The sequence below is a fragment of the Rhinolophus sinicus genome, linkage group LG06, assembly GCF_036562045.2.
Source record: "Rhinolophus sinicus isolate RSC01 linkage group LG06, ASM3656204v1, whole genome shotgun sequence".
Classification (NCBI taxonomy): domain Eukaryota; kingdom Metazoa; phylum Chordata; class Mammalia; order Chiroptera; family Rhinolophidae; genus Rhinolophus; species Rhinolophus sinicus.
Genome location: NC_133756.1, coordinates 121838621 through 121857471, shown reverse-complemented (window position 1 = coordinate 121857471; position 18851 = coordinate 121838621). Strand labels below are relative to the sequence as shown.

The 18851-nt window shown below is 34.1% G+C and overlaps 2 protein-coding genes across 2 annotated transcripts; both read left to right on the top strand.

Moving 5' to 3' along the window:
• The first annotated feature begins 7817 nt into the window (after window positions 1-7817).
• LOC109436971 (olfactory receptor 52D1) lies at window positions 7818-8762 on the top strand. The gene has a single exon (XM_019715851.2). The coding sequence runs from the start codon at window positions 7818-7820 to the stop codon at window positions 8760-8762; it is 945 nt and encodes a 314-aa protein (XP_019571410.1).
• A 6111-nt stretch (window positions 8763-14873) lies between these two features.
• LOC109436911 (olfactory receptor 52K2) lies at window positions 14874-15830 on the top strand. Its single transcript, XM_019715790.2, has one exon. It carries the CDS (start codon window positions 14886-14888, stop codon window positions 15828-15830), a length of 945 nt encoding a protein of 314 aa, XP_019571349.1. The 5' UTR covers window positions 14874-14885.
• The last annotated feature ends 3021 nt before the right edge of the window (window positions 15831-18851 follow it).

Here is an 18851-nt window from a genome sequence, read left to right as displayed (position 1 = left end):
CTTTTTCTCTGTCTTGAATGCAAATAAAAATAAAATGGGAGTTGGAGATGGAAAATAAATTCCACAATCAGGCCAATACACATTTTTAGAACAAAAGCTTTGGTTTTTCTTGAAATGTTATTTTTTTCAAAAAAAGGTTTACATTCAGCTAGCTATAAAACTTGTAGCACTACCAGGAAGGAGGTGTAAATGCTTGTATTTCAAGAGAATATTTTTGGGGATTATACTCTATTGAACTGTTAAGATAAATGTAAAAATTAAATACATCATGTAATAATATAAAGAATCATTCCTTACTATCACACATTATTATAAATTTATTTTTCTAAAATTGTTATAAGTCCATTTTACTTAAAGTGAAATCCACATAACAAAGAAATGAATATTCATTATGTACTTTTCTAAACATATTGAAAAATACATTAAATGTCTGTTTCAAAGTATTTGGGAAGGCTTCGGACCATGCAAACCAGCAATTCCTCTTCTGGGTATCTACCCCAAAAATCTGAAAACATTTGTCTGTAAAGATGTATGTTCACTGCAGCATTATTCACAGTGGCCAAGTCATGAAAACTACCAAAGTGTCCTTCAATAGATGATTGGATAAAGAAGATGTGATATATATATAATGGAATATTATTCATCCATAAGAAAAGATGAATTACTGCCATTTGCAACAACATGGATGGATCTTGAGATTATACTAAACGAAATAAGTCAGACAGAAAAAGTCAAGAACCATATGATTTCACTCATACGTGAGATATAAAACCATTAGCAACAAACAACCAAGACAAACAAACAAAAACTCATAGACACAGACAACAGTTTAATGGTTACCAGAGTTTAAGGGGGGAGGCGGAGTGGTAGTAGAGGGTAAAGGGAGTCAAATATACAGTGATGGAAGGAGAACTGACTCTGTGTAGTGAACACACAATGCAATACATAGGTGATGTATTATAGAACTTTACTTTTGAAACCTATATAATTTTACTACCCAATGTCATCCCAATAAATTTTTTAAAAAGCAATTAAAACTAATACCATTAAGAAAATGGGCAGGTTAAGATCCCCACATTTACATATAGTACTGTATTATCAGAAAACTTAGTCTCATATTTTTTATTTTAATTAATGAATAAAATACATGCAGGATCAAATATATGGTGATGGAAGGAGAACTGACTCTGGGTGATGAACACACAATGGGATTTATAGAAGATGTAATACAGAATTGTACACCTGAAATCTATGTAATTTCATTAACAATTGTCACCCCAATAAATTTAATTAAAAAAATAGAAATAAATAAATAAATAATAATAAAATACGTTCAGCGATGCAAAAGACAGGTCGGTGGTTTACATTTATCTCAAGTTTGAAATTTTTTTGTTCTCTAAAAAAGAAAAACAAACTGGTTCCTGTTCATCAATCTTAATCTTCATTGAGAAAGAAAAGAATCATGCTTACCCTAAACTCTGCCAAAAATTCCAGCAAAACACGAATCAAATCTAGCAGAGGAAAATTACTTTTCAGGCCCTATGTCTATCATGATATGACCCTCACTTCTATTAGAAACCCATTATTAAAACAGGAGAAGATTTTTGCAAACAACACCTTCGATAAGGGGCTACCATCCAAAATATATAAGAAACTCATACAACTCAACAACAGGAAAACAAACAATCCAATTTAAAAATGGTCAGGGGGGCCTCAATAGTCATTTCTGCAAAAGGGACATGCAAATTACCAATAGACATATGAAAAAATGCTCAACGTCACTCATCATCAGAGAAATGCAAATAAAAACCAAAATGAGATATCACCTCACACCAGTAGAATGGCTGTCATCAACATGAGACAAATAAGACAAATAATGAGACAAATAATCACAAGTGTTGGAGAGGGTGTGGACAAAAAGGAACCCTCATACACTTTGGTGGGAATGCAGATTGGTGCAGCCACTAGGGAAGGCAGTGTGGAGGTTCCTCAAAAAATTAAGAATAGAATTTCTATATGACCCAGCAATCCCTCTCTTGGGTATCTACCCAAAAAATTCTTTGTATATTTTGGATAACAGTCCTTTACATATTTTGAAAATATTTTCTCCCAATCTGTGACTTGTTTTCATTCTTTTGACAGTGTCTTTCACAGAGCAGACAGTTTTTTTAATTAGTTTCAGGTGTACAGAACAATGTAATAGTTAGATATTTCACCCTTCATGAAGTGATAACCCCCCTCCCTATTCACAATAGCCAAGATTTGGAAACAACCAAAATGCCCATCGGTAGACGACTGCATTAAGAAACTGTGGTACATTTATACAATGGAGTATTACTCAGCTATAAAGAAGAATGAAATTTTACCATTTGCAACAGTATGATGGACCTAGAGAACATTATGCTAAGTGAAATAAGTCAGTCAGAGAAAGACAAATACCATATGATCTCACTTATATGTGGAATCTAAAGAACTGAATAAATGAACAAAGTAAACAGAAATAGTCTCAGAGATATAGAGGAAAAACTGATGGTTGCCAGAGCAGACATTTTTAAGTTTTAAATAAGTCCAATTTACCCATGGTGTCTTTCATGGATCGTATCTTTAATGTCATATCTAAAAGTCATCACCATATCCTATGTCATCTTGATATTTTCTAAGAGTTTTATAGTTTTACATTTTACATTTAGGTCTGTGTTGCAAGTTCATTTTTGTGAGGAATGTAATGTTTTTCTAGATTTTCATGTGGTGTCCAGTTTTTCCACATTTTTAACCATTTGTTAAAAATATTATCTTTTGTAACCATTTGTAAAAATTCTATCTATGCTCCATGTTATTGCCTTTGCTTCTTGTCAAAAATCAGTTGGCTTTACTAATGGAGGTTTATTTCTGATCTCTCTATTCTGTTTTAGTGATCTATTTGCTACTCTTTTGCCAATACTACTCTCTTCATTACTGTAACTTTATAGTGAGTCTTGAAATTGGGTAGTATCAGTCCTCCAACTTTGTTATTCACCTTCGTCATTGTGTTGACTCTTCTTGGTCTTTTGCCTCTCCATATAAACTATAAAATAGTTATATATGACTATAAAATTAGTCATATATATGTATATATATATATATACACATACACACATATGTCTAATTAAAATGTGGAAAAACTGGACACCCACATGCAAATCTAGAAATATATATATAAAATGTTGGTGTAAAACGTAATTGCAGTTTTTGCAATTACTTTTAACATTTTAAACCACAATTATATAGTGGTTTATATTAAAACTGCAAATACACACACACACACACACACACACACACCAGGGAGCCAAAAAAAAAATGTATACACATTACTTGTATTCATCTTTTGTTATTGGTATATATTGAGTATTACAAATTTAATACAGTTTTTTCCTTTCTTAAAATGTGTATATATTTGGCTCCCTCTCTCTGTCTCTCTCTCAATATATATGTATATATGTATACCTATGTATTTCATTTTTTGAATAGTATTGTAAATGGTAATTTATTTTTAATTTCAAATGATGCTTTTTTCTTTCTGGTACATAAGCATGAGATTGACTTTAGTATATTAACCTTGTGTTATGCAACCTTGCTATACTTGCTAAATTCCAGAAAATTTTGTCAATTCTTTTGGATTTTCTACATAGGTGATCATATCATCTGTAATCACATACAATTTTATTTCTTCTTTCCCAATATGTATTCTTTTATTTCTTTTTCTTGTCCATTGTGTTAGCTAGGATGTTGAAAATCAGTGGAGAGAGGGAATATCCTTGCCTTGTTGCTGATTCTAATGTGGAAACTTTTATTTTCTTACTGTTAAGTATGATATTATCTACAGGGTTTTTGGTTTTGTTTTTTTGTAGATATTCTTTATTAAACTATTCCTAGTTTGCTGAGAGTTTTTATCTTGAATGAGTATTGGGTTTTGTGAAATGTTTATTATGCATTTGTTGATATTATCATGTTGTTGTTTTTATTTTCCCCTCAGCCTGCCAGAAGCATGAAGGGAGTTTCTTTGTGATGTAACTGAGAGGACCTGGTAGGCTCCTAAAGGTAAAACTCACAAAAATGTAGGGCCCCATCAATGACTGGGTCACCCTGGTGTTTGTTTCTCAAGCTTGCCTACACTAAGTCTCCAGCAATTATTTATGTATAGTTCACACTTATTCTGCCCTGACATTGATTCCCAAGGAGATTGTTGCTTTGGTAAATTGTGATTTTCTGTCTTCACCCATTGGTTTCTTCAATTTGAGGGGAAGTAGTTTGCCCTGTGACCTCACTTCACTTATGGATGTAAGAATAGTTGCTGATTTTTCAGTTGGTTCAGCTTTTTACTTGTAGTTAGGGCAAAGTGTCAACTTCCAGCTTTTCACTTTGCTGAACTGGAAAACTGAAGTCAGAATCCTGTTGTTTTAATCCATTCTGCCACTCTAAATCTTTTGACTGGAGAGTTTAAGACATTTATGTTTAAAGTGATTAGTCATAGGGAAAGGCTTACTATTGCCATTTTTGTTATTTGTTTTCTGTATGTCTTAAAACTTTTTTTGCCCTTCACTTTCTCCTTTACTGCCTTGCTTTGTGTTTAGTTGATTTTTGTAATGACACCTTCTCAGTCCTTGTCATTTTCTTTGTGGTTGGCACAAGGATTACATATAAAACCCTAGTGTTATAGTAAATACTTAAAACTGCTAACAACTTAACTTCAATCACATACCAAAGTTCTCTACTCCTTTAGTGCTGCACCCTCACACTTTATGTTAATAATGTCACAAATTACATCTTCATATATTGTTGCCTATTAACATAGATTTATAATTATGTTTGTGCTTTTGTCTTTCAAATCCTGTTGAAGAATAAAAAGTAGAGTTATGAATCAAAATTGTGATGATACTTATTTTCATATTTGTATCTTCACTGAAGAACTTTATAGTTTTGTATAAATTTGAGTTAATCTCTAGCTTCCTTTAATTTCAACATAAGGGACTTCCTTTAGAACTTCTTCTAGAGCAGGTCTAATGGTAATGAATTCCTTTAGCTTATGTTTATCTGAGAATATCTTAACTTTTTCCCTCATTTTCAAAGGGTAGCTTTGCAAGATATAGATTTCTTGACTTTTGGCCCCAACATTTTAAATACATCATCCCACTCTCTTCTGACCTGGAAGGTTTATTTCCCAAGTTGACATTGGAATGAAGTTGATGTATTAAAGGAAAAAAGAATGTGTCTTTTCAGTTCCCTCAGGATTCGTCCTCTTAACTGGCTGATAATTGCTGACGGATGACTAAATCTGCAGCTATAAACCTAAGGGAATGCCCAGTAAATTACTGTCCCTGAAATTAAGAAGATTATCAATCACCAACAGTACAAACATTCCCACTTCTCCCACTGAGTCCATAAGGACCTGTATGTGTCAGATGTTACCCTTGCTTATCCTCTGAGATTACCATGTTGAAGTTACTACATATAGAAGTTACATTTTTAGGTTGTTTCTTTGCTCTGAATCAGTTTCTGTACGAGCTAATTAAGGTTGTAATGAAACTAGAGAGGGATGTGGAGAAAGAAATAATCTGAGTAATCTAAGGAAAACTTTAAAGGATCTTGGACTCACTCAAATAGCATCTTCTTATTTTCCAAATTATCTAGATTCAAGGGAGGAGAGCTAATCCTTTGATACAGAGAAAATGATCATTTTTCATTCTTTATGGACGAAATGAATAAAAAATTAATTCTAGGTAGCAAAGATCTTATTTAAGGGTATCACAGAAGTCAAGGTTCTCTTTCATTTTGACCATATTTCATATTGTATGAATCTATTGAAGGACCAAAAATATCGGTACCTCATGATGTCTGGACTTAACTACAGGTTGGCATTTTCAAGGAGATGGTATCACAGAGATTGTAATGTGTCTCTTTGTGCAAAAAGAAAACGTGTTTTGGAAACTAGTGTTTGTATCTGTAGTGTGTTCACCTTACAATTCTGTTCTTTTAATGTTTCGTATGGTTTTTATACCTCCAACATGTACTTATTGAGAACCTAACGAGTGACAGCCACTGGTCTAGAGATCAGATTATAAAATTTTCTGTTGGTTATTTGATTATACATGAATGTGTGGGGACCCTTGTTTACCCATAGAATCTCATCTCGTTTGAATCTCTTTGTAGTCTTTGAGTCCCAATTACATTAGATTTTAAGCCACTACATCACGATAGTTCTTCCTGATGGAACTTTATGTCCCTTTCTTTTTCCTTTGTTTATGTGTGTTTGTGAATAGATGATAGATAGATAGATAGTCATCTATACCTGTATATCTATACTCAAATTACATGGACTGAAGTCATATGTTCTTCACATTTCAACCTAAGTGCCATTTATGCAAGAAGGCTTTCTTTGATTCACTACATTTATTTTGATTCTTTACTGTCATTTCTACATAATTCATCCTTTTCTCCCCTCTGGGGTAATTTTTTGCCTTATTAGTTACTATTTAAAGTTAAAGTACAATTACTTGTTTAAAGCTAAATAAGCCATCTTTGAAAAAAGCCATCTTTGTGCTGTTCAGGTGTTTTTCGCTATAATAAATCCCAGAAATGTAAATGTAAAAACTTAGAAAATACTTGCTCAGTTAATGATATCTGAAGAAGGTAAGTGTGTGGAATGATTCTGGAAAGCATACATAGAGGTGACTCTGTAAGTTCCTATTACATATTACTTATTATATTTATAATGATTAGTTTGAGACAGGAAAAGTAGACTCTCTTTAAATGCTGATGGCAGTACTACCCAAGTGTCCAGTACTGCCTTGATGGAGATGGGAAAACAGAAAGTTAATAACCGAGGTTTTCTCTACAACTGAAGCATTTGTGGTGACTTAAGTCAATTTCTTTCTTAACTTCTCCACTCCCTGCCTCATGCTCAACTGCTTTATCCCAGGTAATTTCTGCCATGGAGATTTGACTGTTCATTGGTATTATGGGAAGAAGTATAAAGAAATCTGTTTTAGTCAGTAGCTGATTTCTCAGACATCATTAGGCCAATTTACCAATCCAATAAATAGACTGCTGTGCATGTTTTAGGATGTGGATTTCTGAATTGACAAATGAAGGAGCACAATTAGAATCCATGTGCACAGTGACATTATCTAAGTCTGAAAAAAATTAGGATGAGAAGGTAGTGAGTGGGGTTACTATTCAGAAATACATTATCCTTAACTATATTCATATATGTAATCCTATTTCAAAAGCTATGGCAAAGACTTCAATATTATGTCCAGGCAGAGAGGAACAGAGTCAATTTATTTCTATTCCCAAGTACAGGTTGTTTAAATAACTCCCTAAAATTTTCACAAAGGCCTCTGCTTAATCACTTCCAGTTATGGAAAACTCACATGAAATACTGTATGATAGCTCAAAGGAGAAGCATGGTAACGGCTCAATAAATGTATGGTGAATTAAGTACAGGTATGATTACAGATGGAATGTTTTACTGGAAATGAAGGGACAAGGTGACTAATGAATAGTTCCCTGAAATAATGGAAAAACGTGATATTAGTATTATCTTTCTATACCTCAAAACACAGTACTTTGGTATGTTATTACAAATTTTAACAGTCTGTTCCCCTTGGCTTCAAATACTCCAGGTTTGAATTTGAATTGTTTTTAACAGCATATCATTAATGGACCTTCTGAACAAAATCTCCATTTTTTTTTTTTTTTTTTTAGCATCTGGTTCTGATCATCTTTGCATAGCAACTTTATCTTCAGTAGTACTTGTAAAAATCAAAGGAAAAACCATCATGCCTCTTCTCAATACATCTCGTCCCTTTCCTGTCACCTTCTTGCTGATGGGCATCCCGGGATTAGAGCACCTGCATGTGTGGATTGGAATTCCCTTCTGCTCCATATACATGGTGGCTGTGGTGGGGAATGTGACCATCCTGGCTGTGGTGAAGGCAGAGCGAAGCCTCCATGAGCCTATGTTCCTCTTTCTGTGCATGCTGTCAGTCACTGACCTGGTCCTCTCCACGTCTACACTGCCCCGCATGCTCTGTCTCTTCTGGCTCGGAGCCCGTGACATCACCTTTGATGCTTGTTTGGCCCAGATGTTTTTCATCCACAGCTTTACTGCCATGGAGTCAGGCTTCTTTTTGGCCATGGCCTTTGACCGTTACGTGGCCATTTGTCATCCACTGCGCCATACCACCATTCTCACCCATGTTCACATCACTATAATGGGTATCATTGTGGTGATTCGGGGTGTAGCCTTCTTTACCCCACATCCCATCCTACTAAAACAGCTTCCCTACTGCAGGACTCGAATCATTGCCCACACCTACTGTGAGTTCATGGCTGTGGTGAAGCTGGCGTGTATGGACACAAGAGCCACCAAGCGTTATAGCCTCAGTATGGCTACAATCATTGGCTCCTGTGATGCCATTCTCATTGCCGTGTCCTACGCCTTCATTCTGCGCTCTGTATTCCGCCTGCCATCCCGAGACGCGAGCTTTAAGGCTTTAGGTACATGTGGATCCCACGTCTGTGTTATTCTTGTCTTCTATTCCACAGCTGGTTTTTCCATTTTCACTCACCGTTTTGGGAAAAACGTTCCTGCACATATCCATATTTTTATTGCAAATATGTACCTTTTGGTGCCCCCTTTTCTCAACCCCATTGTATATGGAGTAAGGACCAAGAAAATACGAGAACATGTTCTTAGGACACTAATGGTCAAAGTTGCTTGATTTTAGTTGGATCAATAAAAGAGTTGGTTCAAGAATAAATGGAAGTAAAAGAGATAATGTAAGGAAAATAATTAACTGCTTTCACTCTCACAATCTCAGTTGCTTTTGCCACCTGAAATGTCTTTTATTTACCAGATGTCTGTACATTCCAGAAATTCTAATTCAACAGATTTTTTTTCAGTTTTTTCATTTATTAAATACTGGAGAACTGATTGATCCCTCCTAAGTACGTGTCTTTTTTTAGATAATTACATATAGAGAGTAAACAGTAAAGAAGGAGGAAAAGGATAAGGGTAAGTAAACAATATGTAAAAAAAGATTTCTCTAGAGAACTAAATGATGGGCCATATATATCTGGCAATTTGAAACAATTTGATCCATGTATATGGCTGTGATTTTGTAGAATAGGTGATGAATGTTGTATCTCTCCTGTAATGGAATCAAATTGAAGAATTATGGTTTATCCAGATAAAGGGGTAGGACTAATAATATATAAATATTTAACATTAATATTAGCAAATCTCTCAAAACCGAACAAATATCAACTAGTGTGACAGCTCTAATTTTAATATTAAAGCTGCTCCATTTTCTAGAGAAATTTTGATAGAGATAGAGTGTATGTATTTCATAAAATAAGGCAATATCAAGGCAGTCTTTTGACTGCTAAAATTAAAGTCATGAATTCTTATTTTCATAACTAGTAGTCAATGTTACCAAATTACCAGGGTACCATGGGCATTGTGAGTCTACCTCATCCATTAGTTAACTTGGAATGCAGTATCAAAACATAAGATCTGAAATTTCTTATTAGTAACAATGTTAAATCATTCATTTATTGCCTAATACCAAGGACTTTTTTCCTTCTCTAGTTCATTGTCACTGTTTTCCCATCCCAGTTTTACATTTCTCTTTTTTTTAAAAAATATAACCTAAGATCTGTGGACCTTTTTTATGCTTTAGATCTGTAAAAATTGTTTTATGAAACTTATGCTCTGAAATTTTTCATCTTCCCTTGCTTATTATCTTTAGAAGCTCATACCCATATTTAAACACACAGACTAACATCTCTGGATTCACCATTCTCAGTTAATTCAAATATGGGGAGAGTATGAAACTTTCTACTTTGAAGAACTAGAAACATTTGATCATCTTTTCCCTGACTTCCTAATAGATGCCCAAACTGAACATATGTTCTTATTTGGTAGAATTTAGACTTCATGACATTTTTTATAGGTAGTCTGATCACTTAATTGTTAAGGACCCAGGCTTTGGAGTTAGACTGCCTGGGTTCAAGTCCAGTGTTCTTTGCCTGACTAGCTTTATTGCTATTTAATTCCTCTTCCCCTCAATTTCCTAATATTTAAAAATGAGTGATAATACAACCTACCTCATATTGTTGTGTGATGGTTAAATGAAACATGTAAGGAAGATCAGTCACAATGTCACAAAGGAAACAAAATAAATGTGTGTTTTTTTAATTCTTCCTCAATGATTAGAAGTTTCTATGTTCTCCACCTTTAGTTTAAAATAGTTTAGGAAATACCTATTATCTTTAATTTATTGTCTTTGTAACTGTGTAATATTTGTACTTCTTGATATTTGTATAATGAATATATTTGATTCCAGTCCCTCTTCACTATATATTTACTAAATCTAGCAAAACCTCAAAAAGAAGTTATGTTTTTTATTCTTTTTCTGTAGAGTACGTTGCTTAATACTATGACCTTGATAACTTTATTAAACTCTTCTGGAGAATAATAAAATGCTAATGGAGTAAAATAGAATAGTGATAAGATACAGTAATCACTTTTACTCTCTTTTGTTAATAAAATTATTTACTATTTCACTTGTTATTTTATAATATGTGTTCAATAAATACCTTTTAAATTGAATCAGAATTACTTAGACTGATTTTCATAACACTGAAATTTACTTTTGCATGATTATTAACTAATTCTCTTTCTCCTCTCTTTTCTTCAGAAAAAATAGAAATGAAGAGATCATAGTTAAGTTGTTTAGAATCCTTTGATACCAGATGTATCTGGAAAATATAAACTAACTCACTCATCTTCTGTGTAGACAAGTTTCCTGCAGCTTTCTCTGATTGTTCAAGGCCTCCTTTCTCTTGTTTTATCATATGAACTAAGGGAATGGGATCCAATAAGGGTGCTGTGGACTAAATTGTAAAGACAACAAGGCTATATTATGTTTGAAGGCACTTACATATACTCATAGATGCTATTCATTCTTCTTCAAATATTTTTTACGGCCATATATCACTGTTATACCCTTTCTACTCCTGTTTATGGAGCAGGAGCTTATAACTGAAGGAAGCCTCCTTTGATGTTTTTATCAATATGTATTTTTATGTTAATAACAAAGTCCATAAAGATCTATCTATCATCTATCTATCTATCTATCTATCTATCTATCTATCTATCTATCTATCTACTATCTACCTACCTATCTAGCTACATCTATCTATTATCTATCTAATACCACCACTCATATTTTTAGCATTATGATGGAATATGACTAAGGGGAATTTCACTGGTGCTTTTTTTATTGTAGTGAAATATACATAACATAATGTTTATCATCTTAACTATTTTTAAGTATACAGTTAAGTGGAATTAGTGCATTCATATGATTTACTGTGCAACCAGCACCACCACCCATCTCCACAGCTTTTTTTCTACCCCAACTGAAATACCATATCCATGAAACGCTAATTTCCCATTCCCCCTTCTTCACATCTTCTGATCACTACCATTCTACTACTGTCTCTAAGAATTTAGCTATACTAGGTGCCACATATAAGTGAAACCATACAATATTTGTTCTTTTGTGACTGTCCATCTCATTTAGCATAATATCTTCAAAGTTCACCCATGTTGTAGCATGTGTTAGAAATCCCTTCCTTTTTAAAGTTATATAAATTCATTTTTGTTTATCCATTCATCCATCTGTAGATGGACAGTTGGGATGTTTCCACCTTTTGGCTATTGTGAATAATGCTGCTATAAACATAGGTTTACAAAACAACCTATATAAGTCCTTGTTTTCACTTCTTTGGGGTTTATACCCAGAAGTAGAATTGATGGATCATATAGTAATTCTATTCAATTTTTAAAGAACTTCCATGTCTTTTCCTGCAGCAGCTGTATCACTTTCCATTCTACTAGCAATGCACAAGTGTTCCTTTCAATTTTTCCACATTAACACCAAAAATAATTCTTTTCTTTTGTTATCTTTTGTTGCCTTTCTTTCTTCCTTTCTTCCTTCCTTCCTTTTTTCCTTCCTTTCTTCCTTCCTTCCTTCCTTTTTTTTCTTTCTTTCTTTTAATAACAGCCATCCTTATGAGAATGAAGTGTATCTCATTGTGATTTTGATTTGCATTTCCCTAATGATTAGTTGTGTTGAGTATCTTTTCATGTGCGTATTGGCCATTTGAACATATTTTTGAGCAAATGTCTACTGAACTCCTTTGCCCATTTTTTACCAGTCATTATTGTTGTTGTTGATTATTACATTGAACACAAATAGTGAAAGTGGGCATTCGTATCTTGCTCCTGACCATAGAGGTAAAGCCTTCAGTATTTCACCACTTAGTATGAAGTAGCTGTAGGTTTCTTTATATATGGCCCTTTTAATGTTGAAGTTGGTGGTATCTTTTGATTATCCCCTTTCTAATATTTTAAAAGAGTTAACTTGGAGGACAATACTCTATCATTTCTTTAACTCAGCCAGTTACTGAAGTCACTAGCCCTATATTATTATGAATGGCATCTGTACCAGTCACAATTCTAATCAGGAAACAGAAAGCACTTGAGTATTTAGTACAGGGCATCTTTAATACAGGTGGTTATTTGCACAATTATAGGATTTCTGAGAAGTCAAACATTTGACAGTGAGGACTCCCTGAAATTAGAAACTACATGAATCCACACCAAGTGTAGCCAGCAAAACATAGAGGCACCAGTAGTTTAATCATATCTCAGGGATATGAGTCTCCCACTGGAATCTGAAACCATGGAAATCCCCTCTGGTAGAATCTGAAGCCAAAGAGTAGATTCAATTGAGTAAATTGAGAAATAGACAGGATTGTCCCAGTGTCCCCACTGAATAAACCCAGCACAAATACAGATGATCTCTGACCCTGGGAAAGAGCCTGTAATGTTCACTTTTCCTGAAATACAGAGTAGAAGAAAAAGATAGGGGAAACATATCTATAAAAGCATATCCAATCTTTGCATAACATCCCAACCAAAACACAAATAATAATGCTCCCACACTTGGGAGCTCCCTGTATTTGATCAAACAAATAAAGTTCAGAGGAATGCAGGGATCGGAACATGAAACTTTAATTGTTTTTAAAACTAAATCTGGTTCAGGTGAGTTACTTAAGAATATCTAGAGGTATGTGAAGATATTCATAGTCACCCTAATTATTCATAAACTTGTTGCTCCGTGATAGTCTACACTCCTTCTAGCTCTAATCACATATGTTATAAGAAAGCATTTAGTGCTTAAGCCAAAAAGGTATAATAAATCAAGTGTCTCATGATACCTGGAGCTCACAGGCCATCTCCTATTGATTTCTAAGCTCAGAACTCAGGTAGTATGGACACCATAAGACTGTGCCCTTCCAAGAGACCAAACTGTGCCTAGAGAGATCGGGAGAAATTAGTGAAACTGCCTACAATCGGGCAGCATTCTCAGGAGAGTCTATGTATAACATATTCCTTTGTAAGCTTCTGATCCCTCAGGATAAGAAATGTAATGGCACCTGTTGTAATGATAGCCAATATTATGCTGCGCCTCAGGCTGAGCAGTGAGACCATCTATCCATAAATCTGAGAGAACCAGATTATAGGCAGGAGAGTTGTGGTTGAGGTGGGAAGGGAGAATTCAGTGCTTCCGTGGAAAGGAATGGTAGAGCTGGAGGTCCTAAGTCCAGTCACAGCAGTGAAGACTTAACCCTTATGGTTGCCTGAAAGATGCTCAACCTCTTGACTTGACAAAAAATAAGGTAGAGATGTACATGTTGTTCATAATTTTTGTTAACCTAGCCCTAGAATTCAGTCTCGAACTACATTGGTAAAAACCTTATTTGTTTTTGTTAAACTTTGTTTTATTCAGACTAAAAGGATGCTTCGTATTATATAAGCTTATCATACACTGATATTTGAATCAAATTAATGATTTATCAATTTAAAATTTGGTATCGTTAGGATACCTTTCAAAAACAATTGTTCACACATTCCAAGGCACACTTTCTGGTAACCTGATATATTGAGCCAAGAGTTGCATTTAAAAGTTTACTTGGGAAACAAAACCAAGCATCAAATGTATTACATGACTGAAGAATATATTATGCACCTTCCGGAAGAGTTTAATCGATCATTTAAAAAAAGAGTATAAATATCTAGTAACATCTACACCCATGTTTTCCAGACTTAGTCATTTTCTCTATTAGATCGTCTTTCAAAATAATGATTTCTTACCATTCAGTTTGGCTGATTTTATGAAGAGAAGGGTCTTTTCTTTATTAACTCAATGTCTCACTCTTCAATATAAGACTAGTTTTGTTCAGTTCTTTATTGACCCAATTGTTCTTTAGTATTTCCCCAGTTTCATTTTCCTTATATCTATAAGCCCTATCATTGGGAGGGGGTAAGAGGGGTTAAATATACAAGTGGCTGATTTTATTCATGATGGTTTAACTTTTACTTTTTTGATTATTTTGGATGGTAGAAAATTACATCTTCACATTCACCTACTACCTCTATAATACTACATAATATTGCCAAAATATATTTAACCAATCAACTGGACAATACTTTCTGAAGAAAGCAAAAAAGCAAGGCAGGGGGTGGAGAGGAGAGAGAGAGAGAGAGAAAATAACTTTCTATTATTTTTCTTTCCCAAAATGTACAGTCACATCTACCTAATGCATTGAGAGTGTATTATTGAAGAAACCATTTAATAGTCAGTTGCATGTTATTAAATGTTAACATCTCTTGCAGCCCATAATAATAAAACAAAAATTGGTCTTCATATACTTAAAATCTTTGTGATTTTTAATTTGGACAGGATCATGGACTATCCATTCTTTGAATAATGTTAGGTTACAACAGGACCAGTCTTCAACCTATCACCTTCCTACTGCTTGGCATTCCAGGATTGGAAGCTGCCCACATATGGATCTCCATCCCTTTCTGCTTGGTCTATCTATTATCTCTGATGGGAAATGTTGCCCTTTTATTAATTGTCAAGACAGACCACAAACTGCATGAACCAATGTACCTCTTTCTGTGCATGCTGTCAGTGACTGATTTGATGCTTACCACTTCTACACTTCCCAAGATGCTCAGTCTCTTCTGGTTCAATGACAGAGAGATCTACTTTGAAGCTTGCCTCACTCAAATGTATCTTATCCATTCTCTGTCTACTATGGAATCTGGATTTATCTTGGCCATGGCTTTTGACCGCTATATAGCCATCTGCCACCCACTAAGACATACCACTGTCTTAACACCTACAGTGATTGTAGGCTTGGGTATGTTCATTGTTTTCAGAGGAGCTGTGCTTCTCAGTCCACACCCCTTCCTACTGAGGTGGCTTTCCTACTGCAAAACTAATGTCATCTCCCATACTTATTGTGAGTTTATGGCTCTGATAAAGCTGGTTTGCACTGAGACCAAAATTCGTAGAGCCTATAGCCTAATTGTGGCATTCCTGACAGGGGGATTAGATTTCATATTGATCATCTGTTCCTATATCCTTATTCTTTTCACTGTCTTCAATCTCCCATCCACAGCTGCCCGCCTCAAGACCTTAAGTACCTGTGTCTCCCATGTATGGGTCATCTTGGTGTTTTATACACCAGCCTTTTTCTCTTTTCTCACTCATAGGTTTGGTCACCACATTGCTCCACATATCCACATTTTTATAGCAAATATATATCTTCTTATTCCACCCATGATGAATCCTATTATTTATGGTGTTAAAACCAAAAGAATCAAGGAGGGATTCTTCAAATTATTTACAGTCAAATATGTTTGACTTTGCTAGGTTTGTGATTCCCCTGATCATCAACAAAGACAAAGTTTTATCAAACAGGGAATGTTGAAACTGAATCAGCATTACCTTGATGTGAAAAACTTTTTAGCTAAATTTTGGTTTCATATAGAATAGTAAAACTTGGTAAGTACATTGACCTCACTGAGCAGTAGCAAGTATAGAAAATACAGAGGAAGTAGAAAAAATTAGAGCAAAACTTTTAATTATTTTATTTGTCTTTCCAAACCTAGTAGTTAGAACAATCTGTGGGACTTATTAAGTCATAAGAAACTTTCTATTGAATAATTTCAATTTTAATTGAAGTCTAATTTACCTTATTTTCTTTTATGGATCCTATTTTTTGTGTCATATCTAAGAACTGTATTGCCTAACTTTGGGTTATGAAGATTTTCTCCTATAAATTCTTTGAAAACTTTATGTTGTCTAAGATGTGAGATTTAGATTAAGATTCATTTATGATGTAGTGATAATAATCTCTGTGAATTTGAATCTTAAATAAGGTAATATAGAATAATAATTCTGAACATAATCAAATCTAATTTCCACTTTATGTAACAAAGTTTTCTAAGATCTATTTACCCTTCTGAATCAAATATAGTAAGTTTAAAAAACAAACACAAAAACCCACAATATCCAAGTAGTGATATAAAATAAAAATAAAACATATATACCTGTGCATAACAAGACTAGATGACATAATAAAGTAGTCAGGTCCTTGTGCCTACGCATAAAATAAATGTGAGTGTGAAATTTATAAATGCCAGTTAATCCTGGTGTATTTTATTGATTATTCAAATGCCAGGAGAAATGTTATTGTTTTGTTTCGTGATGTAGTTTTCAAAAATGTTGAATAACTTTTGATAATCTCAACACAACAATGTACAATACATGTACAACAATGTACAACACAACAATGTACAATCCTTTGACATACATGATAGTTACCCTTCTAGAAAATCCAGTGCATGTTTACATCTTAAAACCATGCAAAGATAATTTATGATAACAAGTAAGGCAAAGTATAAAAAAAAAAAATCTACATTCAGAACAGTAAATATAAAGCAAGGTAAAATTAAACTTTCAGAACATTTCTATTTTTTTTTTAACTACACAGTGTCCAGTTGTATGTCTGGAATTCCTCTTAGACACAGAACATTTTGTGGAAGGTGGGAAGTTGGAAGGAATTAGTCTATGTATTACAGGAGGATTCCTTCTTTACTTACTGACTCCACTAGTGCCTCCTAATATTGTGATGACATTCACAAAAACACACCAAAAAAATTGCTGAAATGCCACTTAAAGATCAGCATCACCTATGTTAGGAACCACTGATACAGTTATAGTGCTAATCATAGCAACTGACTCACAATAAACACATCATAAATGTTGGCTACCCTCATTGTTTTTATTATTCTTGGAAATAGAGAGGATAAAGTGCAATAACAATGCGAAATAACACATCTCTGCTGTCTTGCTTCATATTAGTTTGAAATAAAACATATTTTCTTTTTAAATAATGGAGAGAAAATCCACATCCTTTAACAAGTTCTGTTCATGTAGGAAGCTTATGATATAGTGGATAACTCAACTGATTAAATTCCAAGTGTGAGTCTGAATAACCCAATACTGAACCAGAAAGTAAACCCATGGAATTAGCTGAAGTAGTTGAATTATCACTCTTTGCAGATGACATGATGCTATATATAGAAAACCCTAAAGACTCCACCAAAAAGCTATTAGAAACAATCAACGAATACAGTAAAGTTGCTGGCTACAAAATCAACGCACAAAAGTCCATTGCCTTCCTATATACCAACAATGAAATCTCAGAAAAGAAATACAAAAACAATTCCTTTTACAATTGCATCAAAAAGAATAAAATACCTAGGAATAAACTTAACCAAGGATGTGAAAGACCTATATGCTGAAAACTATAAGACTTTTCTGAAAGAAATTGAAGAAGACACAAAGAAATGGAAAGACATTCCGTGCTCATGGATTGGAAGAATCAACATAGTTAAAATGGCCATATTACCCAAAGCAATATACAGATTCAATGCAATCCCCATCAAAATCCCAATGGCATATTTTAAAGAAATAGAACAAAAATCATCAGATTTGTTTGGAACCACAAAAGACCCCGAATAGCCAAAGCAATCTTAAGAAAAAAGAACTATAATGGAGGTATCACACTTCCTGACTTTGGCCTGTACTACAGGGCCACAATAATCAAAACAGCATGGTATTGGCAGAAAAACAGACATATAGACCAATGGAATAGAATTGAGAACCCAGAAATAAAACCACATAAATATGGACAGATAATTTTGACAAAGAAGCTAAAACATACAATGGAGCAAAGACAGCCTCTTCAATAAATGGAGCTGGGAGAATTGGATAGCCACGTGCAAAAGAATGAAACTGGACTGCTATTTGTCACCATGTACCAAAATTAATTCAAAATGGATCAAAGACTTAAGCATAAGACCTGACACAATAAACTGCATAGAAGAAAACATAGGTACTAAACTTATGGACCTTGGGTTCAAAGAGCATTTCATGAATTTGACTCCAAAGGCAATGGAAGTAAAAGCTAAAATAAACAAATGGGACTATATGAAACTTAAAAGCTTCTGCACAGCAAAAGAAACCATTGACAAAATAAAGAGGCCACCAACTGAATGGGAGAAGATTTTTGCAAACAGTGCCTCCGATAAGGGGCTAGTATCCAGAATATACAAGGAACTCATGCAACTGAACAACAAAAAAACAAACAACCCAATTGAAAAATGGGCAGAGGACTTGAAGAGACATTTCTCCAAAGAGGACATACAAATGGCAAATAGACATATGAAAAATGCTCAACATCACTAATCATCAGAGAAATGCAAATCAAAACCACAATGAGATATCACCTCACCCCAGTCAGAATGGCCATCATCAACAAGACAAATAGTAACAAATGTTGGAGAGGCTGTGGAGAAAAAGGAACCCTCATACACT

Coding starts and splice junctions, on each gene's coding strand:
- LOC109436971 (XM_019715851.2), top strand. CDS start 7,818: ATGCCTCTTCTCAATACATCTCGTCCCTTTCCTGTCACCTTCTTGCTG.
- LOC109436911 (XM_019715790.2), top strand. CDS start 14,886: ATGTTAGGTTACAACAGGACCAGTCTTCAACCTATCACCTTCCTACTG.